Consider the following 19,045-nt stretch of genomic DNA (forward strand, 5'->3'; position numbering starts at 1 on the left):
CACACATATGTTATTCATCTAAATATGTAGATGATTACTTGGTACTGCCTGGTTACCCCCCCCCCCCCCCCCCCACATACACACTTAATTAGTCCTCACCGTTACATCAGAGCCGTCTGGTTGGATAATAGCCCCCCCCACACACACACACCTTCACACACCGCCTATACACACTTCGGCCGGAGCACCAGATCACCAGTGCGCAGCGCTGCGCCCGGAGGAGCGCACCTTGACTCGTTTTTCATGAACAGCGGTGTTCCGTTACCGTCCGAGCGCAGTCCCTTCCGATGGATATCTACAGCTCCATGTTGTCGCCAGCGGCGGACATCGGCGCAGGATGTTATCTGCTCCTTATAAGTGAGTTCAAAGCTTGAGTGAAATGTGTGATCAAATCCCCGCGGATTGATTTTTGAGAGCTTTAAATGATACTTTTGCATGATCCATTTTACGCACATTTTACGCAGCAGGCTGATGGATAAAGACCCGGTGCAATTAGAGACGTCTCTCTTATTTTCTAATCTGAAACGTTAAGATTCCACTTGGAATTTTTTTGTCACATTTAATCTACATAAATGGATTTTAATAATCACTTGGAAGCAATTGAGGTGATATAGTGGTGATGAAGTCAATGCAAGGTGACAGCCTTTAACCCTCGAGACCTTCCATTCAACACATATCATCATTATGTGAAGAGCTGGAGCCTATTAAGACCCTTCATGTGGATAGAAGGAGGACAAATTGGTGAGCAATTACTTCTCTTGCATTATTCTGGCTGCACATTAAAACCAGACACCCCGCTATGAGATATACTCCAGCTGTAATGTCTCTCCTTCATTTCCATTTATCTGCCAGGAGAAGCATTCATTTGATAATGTGTCTCATCAGACATACAGTGAGATATATATATATATATATATACACACACGCACACATTTCCAAGTAATACACAATTTCTCAATTGAGCATATTTCTCATGGATTGACCTTTTTTTTTAGATACTTTTGCAACATTAGCGTTGAGACCTGCTCTATGATTTTAAAATGAAGAAGTGGAAACATCTAAGTGTTTACACTGTGGCACATTTAACATAAAGTCATACATAATGCATGGGTAGAATCTTCCTCACACATCTCATCCTTGTTCCTGCTCTTCCACCTCACAGGGGGAATGTACAATTCCTTGTCTAATTAGCATCGCAATAGAGTGTCAACACCTCCGTATGAAGCTCTGATTCAGGTCATTAGGATGACGAGAACGATAAAAGGATCACTCCGGCTGTCAGGCTCCTACAGCCTCAAGAATAGAAAGCTTCCACTTCCAGAGGATAATAAAACATGTCTGAACCATCTTCTTGACATTTAAAAAAAAGCTACATCTCCTACCCGCAACATGTCGAAAGATAAATTAATACTACCAACCAATACACACCCAATTTAAACCTTAATATTGCAATCAAACGTCTAATACAACCAAACCATACAAGACTGAATGTTGTCTCCCTATATATCTATTCGCTATATAGCCAAAGTAAGGCTGAAATACAATATAAATAATAACTTCCATTCAGTTCCTGAGGTCTGATAATATACACCGTGTCCAGGATGCGGTTGCCAGGACAACGGTAAAGTTCGGTGGAGGGGGGATGAATTAGTGGAGACTGAGAGCCAGGCCTTCCCGTCCAACATCAGTGTGTGACCTCACAAATACACTTCTGGAAGAATGGTCAAAAAGTCCCAAAAACACACTCCTGAACCTTGTGGAACGCCTTCCAGAAGAGGGGAAGCTGTTATAACTGCAAAGGATGGACCGACGTCATATTAAACCCTATGGATTAAGAATGGGATTCCCCATGGGAGTGGGATATAATGGGATATAGCTTACATTGTACATCACAAAAAAATTAATGCAGTATTTATAGTTCTATTAATAATAAATGGTGAAAAGTAAAGCAAGACGGTGTTTTTCCCAGGCCCCCTAATGACCAAATCGGCCCCTGAAAAACCCATTGGAGCAGAGGTCATTTCAAAAAAGGCTTATTAAACGCTTTTCAAGATCAATCCTAATTTCAGAGCAGGATGATGATTGCTTTTAGGTGAAGAGTGGGTGAAAGGAGGCCATGACCCCCGTTCTTGACCCCTCCCCCAACCATTTCTCACATAATCCCTTCTCAGTCAATATTACATCTCAGTCGCACCTTTAGTCTATTATTGAGCAGAAGAGTCAGATGGATTGTCTTCATAATCCTACATACCTGACAGCGTATTCTGTTGTGAATTGACTGTCATTGTCCTCCTCCTGTCCGCCTCAGCTGTCCTCTCCATCATCGGCAACCTGCTGGTGCTCATCATGGCAGTCAAAAGGTCCTCAAGGATGAAACCGCCGGAGCTGCTGAGCGTGAATCTGGCCGTGACAGACCTGGGAGCAGCCGTCACCATGTACCCGCTGGCCGTGGCGTCGGCCTGGAACCACCGCTGGCTCGGCGGGGACACCAGCTGCGTGTACTACGGCATGGCGGGCTTCATCTTCGGCGTCGCCAGCATCATGAACCTCACCTGCTTGGCCGTAGTGCGCTTCAGCGTGTGCCTCAATCTGCAGCCGCCCAGTAAGTAATTCAGGGGAACTGATCAGAATACTTCCTGGTATTATTAGGGACTGTGAACTCTAATTTGTGATGTGTCTCCTAAACTGAATTCATTGGTTTTGTTGCCTTAAAGGTTTAGTAGGTGATTCTAATCAATAGCAATGAATACATTAGACGTATAAATGAAATAAAAATGTCATCCGTGGACGTGGCAGGATTGTCACGGGATGTCGGGCTGGAGAAAATGATTGGCCTGTCTGTCGATACTTACTTCCTGTTTCTCAGCAGTCATTCTCCAAGATTATTAATAGCTGCACTTCAAAAAAGTAAAAATGACTGACAATATCTTTTTTATATCAAAATCCAATATCTTATTCTTCCTGTAAAACAAAAAAACATTGCATCCTCACATCAGCTAGTAATCTCAACAATCAATCAGCAACTCACTAGTTCGGTTTCTGTATTTAGATATATGCAGATAGGGCCGTATGTGTAATTTGGGTAAATTCAGGAGTAAATTGGTTTTCCTCTCAGCAGATGAGAAGATCAGCTGGAGGAAGGTGAAGATGCTGTGCGTGTTCACCTGGCTGTACGCGCTGATCTGGGCTCTGTTCCCCATCCTGGGCTGGGGACGCTACGGCCCCGAGCCCTACGGCCTCTCCTGCTCCCTCGCCTGGGCGCAGATGAAGCACGAGGGCTTCTCCTTCGTCATCTGCATGTTCTGCTTCAACCTCCTCATCCCCTGCGTCGTCATCGTCTGCTGTTACTTCGGCATCGCCATCAAGCTCTACTTCTCCAGCAGCAAACAACTCCCCAACACCGTCAAGCTCCACCGACGGCTGTTTGTGGTGAGTCAGACAACCTCTTATTGTTAGTAAGTTGACCGAGCACCTGTGGCTGATGCTACCATGCTTTGGTGCTACAAAGCATAATCACAGTAAGAGCTGCTGCAAGTCCCGTATGCCCACATGGGAAGCGGCGGCACTTTGCTATGTGATGCAGCCGATGTCTTAATATGGTTAATTTTCAGGGTATAATACTGGTGCATCTATGGCTTACGACGGAATACACTGATCGACGTCGGAAACGGGGGCTGATGGCCGATGTTTCACCCGGCACATATTCAATGTTAAGAGGCCGTCATTTTATCTGCATAGAGAATCTTTTTTGGTTGCTGCCAAATTCCTCCCGATGCGAAGAATTGCACAACAAGAATGCACAATTCGACCCTGACTGTTGTGTGGAACAGAAAAAATGTCATATATCTATTTCTATTCAAGGATTCCAGGGTCGTTCATTGCTGTTGTGCAACCACTGAATGGTAGCATTTTTCTTTTTTTATTTGCATCAAAAGGAATGCAAACAGCAGCAACGATCGCTGGTTTAGAATCCCGGCTCCTCCGGTCCGTCCGCAGGCCGAACGTGAATGTCTATGAATGAAATTTGCTCTTAATGCCATCAGTGTATGAATGCGTGTGAATAAACAGAATGAATGTGATGTGACGCAACTTGAGTAGTTGGAAAAGACCAGAAAAGGCGCTCTAGAAAAGGTCCATAAAAAGGTAGATAAAAAAGTTCATTTAACCAAAACATTCAAATGTCAACATCCTGGAAAAACCAACTCTGACTATGTTCGAGTCCACATCCTCTGGTGCTGTGGAGCCATAATGGAGCCAGGTCTCACACCCCCGCCTGCTTGGATTAGCCCAAAGTCCATCCCTTAAGGGGAGCGTATTGGCAGTCCCCTGTTGCCATAGACATTTCTTTGGCGTCAGTCTATCCACCACGTTTAGATTACTGGATTTTCCCCGACGTCTTTTCTGTCCTCCTGCAGATCGCCATCCTCATGAGCTCATGCTTCGTGGTCTCCTGGTCGCCCTACGCCATCGTGAGCCTGTGGTCGATCTTCCACGACAGCAGCGCCATCGCCTACGGAATCAGCCTCCTGCCGTGCTTGTTTGCCAAGACCTCCACCGTGTACAATCCGCTGATCTACTTCGTCTTCAGCCAGAGCTTCAAGCAGGAGTTGAAGCAGCTGTGGACGGACTTTGGCTCCAAGGTGTGCCACATCCCCAACACCGTCAACGACAACGGCATTTACATGGTCAGCGTCAAGTCCAAACTGGAGGTGCTGACACAGGAGGTCACCGAGTGAAAAGGGCGGGGATTTTCAGATTGTGGGAATCAAGAAAGACTCTGTGGGTTCTTTTTCAGAATATTGCCCCCTTTCTCGGCTCCATTTTTTGTTTTTTTCAAACAGTGGCCCTCATAAGCCGTCATAGATATATATACTTGTTTGTTTGAAGAAAAAAATGTACATAACTTGATTATTTTGTCACACCAAATCAGTATTTTTGATGAAAGAAAAAAATACACTATCAATGATAGATAGATACAATAACATTATATGTAACATACCAATAAGCTAGTGTATGTACTAAATGTTGCATTGACAGCTCTAAAAATGTTTACAAAAATAAATCATATTATCCATGTTTACCCGATCTAATGGATGCATGTCGGCTTCTACCATTTTTAGCAGCAATCTGAATGTTGTTCTGGCTAAGGAACGTAACCAGCGGTATAATTAAGGGATAAGACTCTTTAAGTCATTATTATTTCAGAACAAATTTGGATCAAACCCCATCCAAAAAATGTATATTCTAGAAACACGTGTTTATTGTAATGAAGCAATATTTCAACCAAATCCTTCTTTTATTGGCACAATTTCTGTTTTTTGTACAGTTTAACATTTTGGGAAAATCCACTTCTTTGATTTCTTGTCGAGGCGGTTTGATGAGACACTTTGTTTCTGTGTGAAGTTGTAGCCAGAAGCCTGCTAGCATTAGCTTAGCATTACAGCAGCTAACGTAGCTCTGAAGGTCGGCTGATCAAAGTCAGGAATTAGGAGGGAAACTCAGGGATTTTCCAACCTCGAACAGACCCGTTTGTTATTGTGTCATGTGACTTGCGTTGGATAAAGCATCATTTATCTGAAATATTATCAACGTCACGTTGTGAGCATTTAGCTGATTAGCTGAAAAAGATTTCCAAAGAAAAGAGCAACCGTCTAGCCGAGACGCGATGAACAGAAACAAATGTTCGTTTTGGTGAAACTTTTTTAAATTTCTTTTTTGTAACTACTGTTGATGGTGTTGAATTATTTAAGTTGTGACTGTCCAGATGTGAACATTGAGCAAATATTTGTGTGTTCAATTCATTGGTCACGTTTGAGAATAAACACTAAAGTAATGGAGAATACATTCACCATGATAGTATCAGCTGCAGCGGTGGGACTTCTGATGTTTTATTCATCTTAATTTAAAGACAGCCAGAGCACCAAGGTTGGCGATGTCCCGTCTCATCTATCAAGGAAGTGTAAAAATAAACTTACCTTTTTTCAAGCTTTGGAAATTCATATCAATGAATATAAAGTGGTACTAAAACTCACAAATGAGTTACCAGTTTTGCATTTCCCTTCTCAGTCAATGCTTTTCTGAATGGTTGAATAAGTTCTGTAGTTAAAAAGCCATGCATCCCTGTGTTGAATGTTGAGTTGTTATCAGGAGGCTATAAAACAAAAACTGCCTTCACAGCCTCGTTGTGTGTAATGACCGTTTAGCCTGATATCTTTATTTCACTTCTGGCCTTTGCCTTTACACTTCATAAAACCTCAAATGGTGTTCATTTGTGAGGATTATCTTGCCAAAACGAACAAGAAATAAATGTGGGATTAAGTATAACAGAGGTGCTTTACTGAAAATAAGCAGAGGATGGATTCCTTTGTAGCCTCTTTAACAATTTTAGATCAGATCTGGTCATGTTTTATATGTCATATAAAAAAAAATACCCAAAGATTTTTTATTAAAAATCCAATATTTTATTATTCCTGGAAAACAAAATAGGACATGAGCTTCCTCCTGGACGAGTGCCAACCAATAATATGACATCCACCCATCGATCAATCTGCAGACACGGCTCTGCATGGCTCGAGAAGGTCGTGAGCTGATCATTTAAAGGGTCAAATTCAATTCCTCCCAACGTTATGTCTCGTCTGCCTGTCCTGTTACTCAGAATACAGCTCTGAAGACAGACGTATGGTTGAACTGCCGTTAGAGCTCGACTTTAAAGGTTAGGACTTCGCAGAGGAAAGGGGAAATAGTGTCGGTACTGTCATCAAAGTAAGAGTTTACCCTAATGCAAAGTCTAAAACATCCATAGACACCAAGAAAAACTAAAACCTGGTCTCTATCCTGTCTGTGTGGGGGAGGCTGGATCCACCTGGCAGGAATGTAAAGTCCCTCTGACATTTACAATCAACTGTGATCAATTTTCCAAGTTAATGTTCTCAAAACTGCTGCAAGAGTCACAGTAACTGTAGATATATGTTCCACCCCATGCTGACTGAATTACTGCAATTTAGCAATTAAATCATCAATGCAGCCACTTGACTTCCAAACATCTGTGTGCTGCAGTACTGAAGTAGAAAAATATTATTCCCAAATAAACTGCAATCATCGTTTTCTGCAATCCGTGATTTTAATATTTGAAACAGAAATTGGATGATGCAAGAGAGGCAAAAGACCCGAGATGAAAGAAGGCCGTATTCAAGATAATAATGATTATTATGTGAATTTCTATCCATCCATCTCCACTCACTGGCACTAATAACACCCTGTTATGTAATTACACACATTTAACAATAAAATCATTCAATTCAGAGTGGATGTAAAAAATAATCTCATGCCAAGCATTTCTTTCTGGAACTGTATTATGTGTGCATTCAACTCATTTTACTGGATTTTCTGGGATATTTAGGATATCAACAACCACTGCAACTCAGAGGCTCGCTGCAACGGAGGAAATCACAGTTTATGTGACTGCAGACGTGATGTAGGATAACACAACTAAAAACACAACTAAACACTAAGCTCATGGTGTTACTTAAAGGTGTTTTCTTTGTGAAGTTACAGGACTGAAAAGAGTCAAAACTGTGAGGATGCTATTAGTAATTCAAACCTGTCACATCTGTACATGCTGCATTTTAACGATATTTATTTTATTTTTACAAGAAGGCACACTGATTCTGTCCAGAGGTGCGTTTGTGGAATAGACAGTTCTCTTTGTCGAGTGGTAGTTTGAGCTCACATGGCCTGCCGGATGTTTTCCAGACTCTTCTCGATGCTGTCGATGACCTCCACGGCGGCCTGCGGGATCCTGGTTCCCGGGCCGAAGATGGCGCACACGCCGCTCCGGTACAGGAACTCGTAGTCCTGCACACGGGAACACAGTTAATATGAACCACAGCTTCACACGTGGAGAGCAGGAAGGTCATGCACAACGCGCTGTACGTGATTAATGTGAAAACGGATGGAATGTCAATATTAGAATGGACTAGACGGCGCTGCATGCAATCACGGTGTTCTTGTGTGATAATGATGGGAACAGATCGGCCACACGAAGGCAGGATGATGAAGAAAAAACAAAACCCTCCGGGTCTTAATTACTGAAAGGAAACGTCTCATGAATACGGAGCCGAATCAAGCTTAAACCATTAGATTCACTCAGCAAAGTCTGGGTTAAAAACCCTTGTGTATGTGTATGTTATTCATTTCTGTGCAAAAACCAATGAAAAGATTTGAAAAAATAAATACAGACAACAAATTCCCCCCCCCTATATACTATTATTATTATTAATAATAGTTTGTATGTCTGGATTTGTTTGTTTAATGTGCAAAATGTAAAATAATAAAGAAAGAAAAAGAAAGTAAAAATCTAATCAGTAAAATAAAGCTCCATCAAAGAGACTGAAGGGAACGATGTCTCCTGAATGTCACATGACAGGTGGATGGACAGGGTTACCTGTGGTGGGATGACGCCTCCACAGATCACCAGGATGTCCGGCCTGTTGAGCTTGCGTAGTTCCTTCAGGAGCTCCGGGACCAGAGTCTTGTGTCCGGCGGCGAGCGTGCTGACCCCGACACAGTGGACGTCGGCGTCCACGGCCTGCTGGGCCACCTCCAGGGGGGTCTGAGAACCCGACAAACACAGCTCTGAGTAGGTTTAATTATACGGCAGTGCAGAGAAAGGAGCGATTCAAACTGTTAACAGACCCGTCGTACGGCTAAGTATGTAGAAACTGGAGCAACAGAAGGCACAGGTGCAAGCAATCAGCTTAATGAGGCCTTCGTACTTTTATTTAATGTACGGTTTCTTTGAGGGCTCTTAAAGGCGCCTATAAATAAAATTTATTCATTATAATTATAAAGGATATTTAATCTTTCAGTAATGAGGGTTTCTACTGTCAGTCAAGCTTAAAAAACATTTGTTTCACTTTTATTGCACCCTAGCTTTATATTGCGGACCCTCTAGGGGTCCCGGACCCCCCTGCAGTAACTCTGCGGACCCTCTAGGGGTCCCGGACCCCCTATTGGAGATCTCTGGTTAAATGAATGTCACCTGAAACAGCGGCCCAATGTCCACATCAAAGCCCAGGTCAGCGAACCCCGTGGCGATGACCTTTGCCCCCCGGTCGTGACCGTCCTGCCCCATCTTGGCCACCAGGAGTCGAGGGTTCCTGCCCTCCTGCTTCTTGAAGTCTGAAACTCTGAGATTTAAAAAGAAACAGCGATTGAGTTCTCCCTCCTGTGCATCACGAACGTAAAAGACAAGATGTTTCCGACCTGTTGTGGGCGGCGGCGATCTCCTCGTGCTCCCCGTACTCGCTGCGGTACGCGCCGCTCACCATCCTGGTGCTCGCCTTGTGTTCTCCGAACACTTTCTTCATGGCGTCAGTGATTTCCCCCACCGAGCATCTGAAGGAGAGCATCTCCGATAAATAAATGCACTCCGGTATCTCAGTTTGTTCAGTTCCTTTGAAGACTTCCTCATGTATGTAAATGATATGTAAATGACACGCGATGAGAAAAAGAAGGCGAGGAGCTTTGCTTCCTCTCGTCCATCCTCGAACTTGAAAGATTTGATTGATTCGACTTTTTCAGATTTGTATGAGGTATTTCATGTCATGGAAATATTGTCCTTTGTATTCCAGGAAAATACAGATCAAATGAAATCCTTGCTTTTAAGGTTTTTTTCCATGCCATGCTTGATTATCTGCATCATTTATAATGGCCTTGTTACAGCACAGTCAAGGAACGTCAAGGACATTTGCAATGGCTGAAATTAAAATGACCGAGTCATCGTTCTTTTGGCACGGTACTGAGACGGATTAACGGTCTGGAGATAAGGCATCATGCTTTCTCTTCTTTAAATAGTCTCATCAGGATCAGTGGCTCATGATATCCTGATATTCATGCTTACATGTGACCAATAACTTCCAATAGCACTATTAATTCTCTTGGTTTTGGTCCGCAGTGAACACAAAACTACAGTCTGGATGCAGAGTAATACGTTCCTTACCATTAGTTTAAATAGAAGTCTGAATTCAAGAAAAACAGCTATGAAACCTTCATCCAAATACATGAAGCGTAGATTATTCTAAAGCAATAGAATGATGAGAGATACTGTATGTGCTTGAGGTTCATGAATAGCACAAGATCTGCATCTATATGGGTTATGAGTGAAAACATGTGTTGCCATAGAAAGGTAAACATTCTTCTTCAGTAGGAGAGAACACATCTCCGGTATTTGTACCATGTGACATTTTCAAAGCCTTCAAGATCTAGGTGGATTATATTATATTATACTAGGTTTGGGGGGGCTGACCTGGCTCGTGCCGCCTCCACAGCCAAGGCTAAAAGGTTTCCCTCCCCGGTTCGGGCACACTCCTCAATGGCTGCCATGCACCTGTTCGCCGCCTCCGAGTCACGAGTCTCCCGCACCTGCATCACACACACGAGGCAGAACATGCAAACGTGGTCTTTTCAGGGGTTTTTTTAGCATTCAAGGTGCATTTCCATGCTTTTCCAGCCCCTTCCAGCTGTGGTAAACTCCATCTTTGTATCAATCCAATGGTCAGCATTCAGTCTACTTATTATGTCACTTGTTCATCACATTTAATGAGATGTTATTGTCCTCTAAACAACCAACATGATGTTTGGAGACAGCTTTTTACAGAAGGACCACAAATGAAAGGAAAACTAATTCCACTAACAGATCCACAGAAATATAATCACCAACTATTTTCATCATCTGTTCATCATCAAAAGTCATTTTTCATAAAGAAATGTCAGAAAATTCTGTTTTCAGTCCCTCAGATTTGGAGATCTTCTTTTCTCTGTTCTATCATAGATGTCATCACATACAACACACTTCAAGACCTTTATTCTACATCCAAGCACTTTCAATCTTGAAAACACCACCACTAAAACTCAAGTGTTTTCAAGGATTCCCAGCACCCGTATGAACGCTGTCAAAGCTCTCTTCAACACAAAGGATGAATGAAAAGGCTCGTCAGGTCTTTCTTCCAGCAGATCTATAAAAAACACCGCCGTTACTGATAACGTCAATGAGACCGCGGAGAGCCTGGACCCTAGAGCTGACGCACCAGAATGGAATGTGGCCGCTAATTGAGGTTATAAGTATTTGTTTGCACCTGTGTTCGATGAGTCCAAATGTTAGTCACCTGCTCGGTGGGAAAGTATTCTATTTATTTCAAATAAATGTCCTTCAAAACGTAGAGCGTATGATAAGATGAGAAGAACATAGAAATAAGGGAAACATCAATGAAAAAAGGAAACGTTTGACAGTTTCATACATTTAAAAAATGATTAACGATGGCTGAATTATGCCATTCTGTAATGAATCATGTAATCGCAAATGATATCTGATGACGGAGTTGCATCAGACGCCCCTTCGCTGTCTCCTGTCTGTCTTTACTGTCAACAATGAAACGAGGGCAGAAATGCCAAAACAAACACACCCATGAAGCCAAGTGGATGACGACGTGTTTGCGTACGACACAGCGGCTCTCGGTTACGTCACATGACCGCCTCCCCGTCCTGCGGATGGAGTCGAACACGCGGAACACAATGTTTCTGCCGTCTTTTGAATGCAACGCTGCGGTCTAAACAAATATCCTCTATTCAATCCCCCGAAGGGAACACTGACCTTTTTCAGTTTTTCAATTTGTTTCTGCCGCACAACAGTGTTATCTATAGCCAGCACCTCCACCGTCTCCTCCTTGTCCAGACGGTACTTGTTCACCCCGACAATCACCTCGGATCCTGAAGGAGAGGGAATACAAAGCAAACACACATCCTTTTCATGGTCCAAGGAGCAGAATTATTAACTTGTAGTTTAACAAAAGTCCACAGAAAAGCAATTATTAGTGCAGGACATTATTAAAAAGGTCTATTTAAAGAAAGAATCCCCGACGTGAGACGGTCACAGAACAGGAAGTCAGTTCGGATCTAAAGCATAAGCTCGACTTGAGTCCGATCGATGCTCCACAGCTGTGATATAATAATAATAATAAACAAAACAACTTCTAATCCATTTGCAAACACCTTGTTCTTGTTTCTGAATTTTTTAGCTCTTGTTTTTATTTTTCTAATTATTTTTATTTATTTTATTTTATTCTAATTTCTCATCATTGTTGTATCTTATATATGTATCTTATTAACCTTTCTTTTTCCTATTTGTAAGCATGGATATTACTGAATTGATTATGAAGCTGAGATGTGGATCTCTGGGGATGGGGTTAGGAGAGTCGTGTTTCTTTTTTTTTTTTTTTGGTATTATGTGTATCATTTTATGAAAGGACCCCCTCGAAAAAGAGATGATTCATCTCAAGGGGTTATCCTGAATAAATAAATTGAGCACTGAGCTAACACTTAATTAATAATCAGAGGAGATAACGTCAAGGATTCGAGGAATCAATCTTTAAATAATTGAATTCTGGATGAAAATGAACTGTCATAGAATCTTCATCGTATTCCCAACAAATCGATTGAAAACAGCTCAGCAACAGCGACATGACGACACATTCAAGTGTTTAAAAGATATGCAGAAAGCAAACAAAACCCTTTCCAAGTCTTTGTATTCCTCAACGAATCCCAAACAACAACACAGAGAAACCAAAAAGATCTGATCAGAATTCAAGGTCCATCAGGAAGTGGAGACAAATGTCAACAGCTGCTGCTGGAGGGGGGGGGTCAGGAAAACCAATGAATATCAATGACGGCAGGCATCGGGGGATTACGGAGCGCTGCACGGTCTGTGGAGGTTCTGTTCATTATGGGATGTAAGAGACAGAAAGAAGCCCTCAGAGGACAAGTGCACATGCATTCCCTTGAACCCATTTACATGATGATTAATCATGTAACAGTGAGAGGAAGTCACATGGTCATAATGGTATACTTATATACAGACCTCAACGTTTAAACTCTGGAATATTGACTTGAAGATATATATATATATTTTTTTTATGCTTCCTGTGCAAACCAAATCCCCCCCCCCCCCCAAATAAGAATAATAAAGGTTTCATTCATTCATTGTTTCATTCATCGTATCAAGTAGTTTTAAAAAGACAGGAAAAGTCTGTGCCATGTTTTTGGGTAGAAAAAAAATAAAGATTAAATCTGGTGATCTTTACAAATGACAAATAAGACCAAGAACAAGGTCATGATAATAATAATTTAATAAATTAAAGTAATAACTGATAGAACGAAGGAGTCGCACACTTTACTATATAATATCCAAACAGAAACCTCCATTTGTTATTTCATTGCAACTCCGGTAAGTTCAGCATGTACTCCTCGAGGCAGGAAGAAGAAGATAAAAGAAGACGAATGAACGAGTCTGTAAGCCGACGATAAGCTCATGAAATATTCATACCCGAGTCGATGCGGGCCTGTTTGCGAGCGGCACATTCCTCGATACGGAGTTTGGGAAGGCCCTCTGCCACGGCCCTGGCCATGCCGCCCATCTCTTCAATTTCTGTAATGAACTGTGCAAAGGAAGCACAAAGACTCCATGATGATGGATTACACCTGTTTCATTGTGTTCTAATCATATTTACCTCACAAGAGCATTTCACACAGATAAATTATGCTTTATAATACGTGCAACTTTCAGCCCGTTTGCACCAACGACTCACCTTCAGCGCTTTGTCATAGACGTCGTCCGTGAGCGCCTCCATCATGTGCGACCCCCCCCACGGATCGGCCACTTTGGGGATGCCCGACTCCTCCTGGATGATGATCTGGGTGTTCCTGGCGATGCGAGCGCTCTTCACCGTTGGCAAGCCCAGCGCCTCGTCGAACGAGTTGGTGTGGAGCGACTGGGTCCCCCCGAACACCGCCGCCATGGCCTCGATCACCGTCCGGACCACGTTGTTGTACGGATCCTACGGAGGGACGCACCGATTCACGGTTTGTTCATGTCGGGAGTTTGATCCCCATGCGACGGATATTCACCTGTTCAGTGAGAGACCAGCCTGAAGTCTGGCAGTGTGTGCGGAGGAGCAGAGACTTGGCGTTCCTGGGCTGGAAGCGCTCTTTAATGAGCGTGGCCCACAACCTCCTGCCTGCCCTCAGCTTGGCGATTTCCATGTAGAAATTCATCCCAATGCCCCAGAAGAAGGACAACCTGGCAGCACACAAACGAATGGAAAAGAAAGGGAAATATAGTCGGTTATTAAAATCAACTGGAGGAAAATTCAAGGCACAAGACAATGAGATGGACCCGCCACAATAAGAGCACCCAAACACAAAATAAAAACAGTCAGTATCAACCTATATCTTCTAGCAACCAGATATAGTCACAGTTTTGATTAATGCTACAAATAAATGGCAGAAAGCTGAACTATTTGCTGTATAAATACAAAATATTTATTGGAGTCATGTCTCCCGGAGCAGACGGAGAAGGAAGTCGCTCTCACAGCTTCCACTTCGCACCGCTCTCATACGGAGGTCACAGTGAATCACGCCGTCAGACGCCCGTGGAAGTGAGGTCATTACTTTCGCCCTCGTGCACCGTCGCCCTCGCTGCGTTCCAGGCGGGTGAACTGGGTTCACCATGAAGTGCTCTAAATTCGCTGTATTCGTATAGTGATCATAAAGTTATACCAAGTCTGATGGTCCAAACCGGAACCAGGGCATCACGGTGTTCGGGTACGTGTACTCGATGCATAGGCTGATGTTAATTTACTGCAGATATAGTGGAATCGGAGGAAGTAACAAGAAACTTAACAGGTCAAAAAACAAAATCTGTTAGATTTAATCTAAATCTTTATTTTTCAACCGTAAAATGTCCAGTTGTTGTCAAAATTAATAGTTAAAAATGTAGCAATTTTTATGAAATATGTTACGTATGTTATTTATTTATGTAGGGAAAAAAAGACTACCGGTCAATATGCATGAATCGGTTGTTAAACTCTCAAATATCTAATATTGCTGGAGTTACACATGAAATTGGGGATCAGTCAGCTGTTTAAAGAAGGCAGACCAAAGTTATGATGCTTCACAGACGAGGGGGAATTAATCATAATTCATTTCAACACCCATTCATTCATTTTTGTGAAAAAAAAACACAATAAGACACCGACAGTGGTATTAAAAAGTCCAGAAGCCCATTTTCAGAGTCACAAAAGGCGCGTCATTGAGGTTCAGACATCGTGCCGGCTCAAAGGTTTAGCTATTCGTCGGGGGCCTCGAACACTTACGTCTGCTATTATGGGAGTAATTGACACATGAAGAGGAGGAAATGAAAGCACGATGTAAGGAACAATAATTGGACCGAGGTGGCAACGGTGTGTAATTGACTGGAAGGTTCATGTAATGTCTGGGGGGGGGATTCTATGGAGCAACAGGTGGGCTGAGCCAAAGGGAGTCATATAAAAGGATATAAATCATGGATGACAGTAAGAATAATTTTTAGATCAAATCCAATAATAGCCCACTTTATCTTCTAGATTTCGAACACGTATCACACACACGATGTGTTGGGGTCAAAGGTTGAGCATATTTGCAGATTACTATTTGAATGGTTTGATTTCCACCTCGCACGCTAACTCAACACCATCTGGTGGTTCAACGGATATCCAGGGTAAGTATTTGTTTGCCAGTTAAAATGCAGCTGTCACATGACGTTATTATGCGTCAGTGGAATATTAATACCGACAGCATGTATGGCACAACTACATACTGAGAGTTTTTCCCCCTCATACCTTTATCTATTGATCTTTATATTAATAATGCTTGATATAAATAAATGAATCCATCGCAGCTCTGACTCTACCTTCATGAATATTGGCAGTATGATGGATTTACTGGGGAAACGTATGAATAAATCATATTTTAAAAAATACATTCCCCGGCTGTAGCAGTGAGCTACAAATATGTCAATAAAAATGCATGACCGTGACATGTAGTATATTGAAATATGAATATTTTTGTACCTCGGGGCGAACTCGTCGATGGTTAGGCCTGCCTTCAGACCCGTGCGGCAGTACTCCAGGCCGTTGGCGATGGTGTAGGCTACTTCCAGGATGGCGTCGGCTCCAGCTTCCTGGAGATGGTAGCCACTGATGGATATGGAGTTGAACTTGGGCATGTGCTGGAAAACATGGAGGGTCATTAAAATCCCTGATATGATGAGCACCGAACAAGAAGTCCACCTAAGTATTGAGGTACCTTGGAGGTGTAGGCGAAGATGTCTGCGATGGCGTGCATGGAAGGCTCCGGCGGGAAGATATAGGTGTTGCGCACCATGAACTCCTTCAAAATATCGTTTTGAATGGTGCCGGTTAGTTTGGCTTTGGGCACGCCCTGCTCCTCTCCCGTCACGATAAACATGGCCAGGACGGGGATCACCGCTCCGTTCATCGTCATGGAGACAGACATTTTCTCCAGCGGGATTCCATCAAACAACATCTTCACGTCTTCAACCGTGTCTATGGCGACTCCGGCCATGCCCACGTCTCCGTGGACTCGGGGGTTGTCCGAGTCGTAGCCGCGGTGCGTCGGGAGGTCGAAGGCCACGGAGAGACCTTGCTGTCCGGCTGAAATGAAAGCGCAATTTGAAGATACAAAACCGGAACTGGCGAGAAAGCCAAAGTCGAACTAGGTGAGCAGCAGGCAGCTTCCAGACTACCAAACAAACACCCTGCCAGCACCAACAACACCAAGGATTCCACTTTAAATGCTTCATTAATAAATCTGCGTTCTCACAATTTCAGCTGCTGCTCAACCAAAAACTGAAACATTAACAAAATAACAAATTTCCCCTCTTTGCGATATCTTTCCTCGTTATCTAAATAACACTTATTTGTGGATGGACTGAGCAGGAATCACTGGCATTCTTCAGAAGGTTAACTCTCCTACGCATGTATGTACAGAATTGGCATGACATTTCTATGACCTTACAATGCCACGGTCATTCTATTCTTATTAATATTTAGGTGCAATTCAATCTGCAGCCTTGTGTATGATCATGCATTTCAGAGGCAGCTTTGCCGATGTGTGAAGAATGCCAAAACACTCCTGTATGAGTATTAAAATGACTGAAAATAAAACTAAAATCAGGTTGGAGAGGAGAACTAACAGCCACAATAAACTTTACCTGCAGGGTTGAGAACACAATGAGAATAAATGTCCTAAAGTGTGTGTTCTGCCATGATAGGACTGGAAAAACGTAAATGCAAAATACATTTGAAGTGGTGGAGAAACAAAATTTGCCCCTGATGTTATTTTAAGGTGTTGTATTATGTCATAGATGGTTATTTACTTTGTCTTGATGCTCTTTTATGCTGTTACATAATGGTACATTTCAGAATGAGATCTACCTTTGATGTTATCCCTATAGAACTTGTTGCTCTCCTCCACGGTGCTGAAGCCCGCATACTGCCTGATAGTCCACGGCCTGTTGGTGTACATGGTGGGATAGGGCCCCCTAGTGTAGGGAAACACTCCCGGCAACTCATCCGGCCTGTCGGCCGAGTCTGCCTTCGTGTACACGGGCTTGATGTTCAGACCCTCGGGCGTTCGCCAGATCAGATCTTCCGGGTTCTTCACCTTCAGTTGCTTCTTAGCCAGAGCGGCCCATTCGGGGTGCAACTGGTCCTGGTTCTGGTCCCGACGCGGTGACGTCGTGTGGATCATTGAGCGGCGTGTGTGCGCCGAGGAGACGGACGCTCTGACCACCAGGCGCCGGGCAGCCATCGCCGCACACGCCCTCCGTGCAGTCAGCATGCTTGGATTGGTGACTCAGTCAAGACGGGCGCAAGGATCACCTGAGGAAGACGATGATACACACACATATAGAAAACAGTTTTGTGTTATTATTATTTATTTTTTTATTGTTTGGCATTCTGTGGACAGCATATGAAGAATGTCATTGTACAGGGAAACATGTTTCTGTGCATATGATAATAAACGATTTGAGTCTTTGAATCTTGGTGATGGTTGCACGTTAACATGCTGAAGGAGAGACTCTGTAATACATAAGCACACATGGATACACACTAATGCATCATGTTTCAACATCTATGGGGATGACGTCACAACACAGACTTTAAAAAATGTGACAAGTTAAAGTTGCATGGATAAAAACAGTGCTCCAGATACGATGACGTCTGAGTTGTTAATAAGACAATAGTTTATTTTGCAGCCTGGATCTCATTCAATGAGCAGCATATCTAACAGTGAGACATTTTAGTGTTGGTTTCCTTTGTTTTGTTTGGATGATTAGCCCGAAGCTAACAATTACCACAGCACGACAAGATAACGAGCTGTGTTCATATTATTATTACAAATAAGGGGTTCAACCACATTTGAGAAACACTGTTTACACTGTTAGCTAATGTTTACAGTATGCTAATTAGCATACATAAGTTTGGCTGCAAAGCAAAGCTCAACCATAACTACAGGTGTGTGCGTGTTTAACCGTAACGTTAAGTGAGCTAGCAGCTAGCATGCGATGTTGACATTGTTATAACATCTGACAGCAGGGACGTTGCTACATCAATGCTAGCTAATGTTAGCATTCATGTCGACTAGCTAGAATAAGTCAGAAAAGAAGGCAAAGGAGCCTTAAATGCCTGTGGAAGTACACGGAAACATTTCTAACGTTGACAGTAAAGAGGCGAAACGCGCAGGTAAATGTTGACGTAACGTAAAGTGAGCTGTTAGCTATAAGTGGATGCTAGCTCGAGCTATTAGCATTCGGTTTAAAGTAAAACCAAATTAATGTCGGCTAACAGGAGACATTTTAAAGGTAAGTAACATTCATTTTAATTTCACACATTTAATTTTTTGACACATTTTAGGATAATATCCTGACCTTGCCGTCTCTGTTGTGGTCTGCTCGGATCGACGAAAGGCGTGTGTTCGACCGGCCAATGAAATGTCACGCTTTTCCCAGGCAGCCAATAGCGTGCCGCGCTGCCGTCCAACAGTTAACGCTGACCGAAGACACCGGAAGTGAATATGAATACATTCAAGATTGTTTAGTGTCGTTAGAGATAAGCAACGTTAGCTTTTGTTAGCTTGTTCCACTTATTAT

At 42.9% G+C, this 19,045-nt stretch overlaps 2 protein-coding genes across 2 annotated transcripts; one reads left to right on the plus strand and one right to left on the minus strand.

Annotated features, from left to right (window-relative positions):
- Positions 1-235: 235 nt before the first annotated feature.
- opn8b (opsin 8, group member b) lies at positions 236-4,736 on the plus strand (the record flags this gene model as incomplete). The annotated part of the gene is made up of 4 exons (XM_084030467.1): positions 236-357; positions 2,309-2,602; positions 3,119-3,429; positions 4,416-4,736. The coding sequence occupies exons 1-4, from the start codon at positions 288-290 to the stop codon at positions 4,734-4,736; spliced, it is 996 nt and encodes a 331-aa protein (XP_083886593.1). The 5' UTR covers positions 236-287.
- A 1,713-nt stretch (positions 4,737-6,449) lies between these two features.
- mmut (methylmalonyl CoA mutase) lies at positions 6,450-18,949 on the minus strand. The gene is made up of 13 exons (XM_084030404.1): positions 18,824-18,949; positions 17,328-17,774; positions 16,177-16,544; positions 15,942-16,099; positions 13,960-14,131; positions 13,641-13,889; positions 13,379-13,490; positions 11,651-11,766; positions 10,307-10,422; positions 9,265-9,396; positions 9,041-9,188; positions 8,444-8,611; positions 6,450-7,854 (listed from the first exon to the last, which is right to left on the minus strand). The coding sequence occupies exons 2-13, from the start codon at positions 17,731-17,733 to the stop codon at positions 7,726-7,728; spliced, it is 2,274 nt and encodes a 757-aa protein (XP_083886530.1). The 5' UTR covers positions 17,734-17,774; positions 18,824-18,949; the 3' UTR covers positions 6,450-7,725.
- Between the last annotated feature and the right edge of the window lie 96 nt (positions 18,950-19,045).

The sequence above is a fragment of the Eutrigla gurnardus genome (assembly GCF_963514095.1).
Source record: "Eutrigla gurnardus genome assembly, chromosome: 16".
Taxonomy (NCBI): domain Eukaryota; kingdom Metazoa; phylum Chordata; class Actinopteri; order Perciformes; family Triglidae; genus Eutrigla; species Eutrigla gurnardus.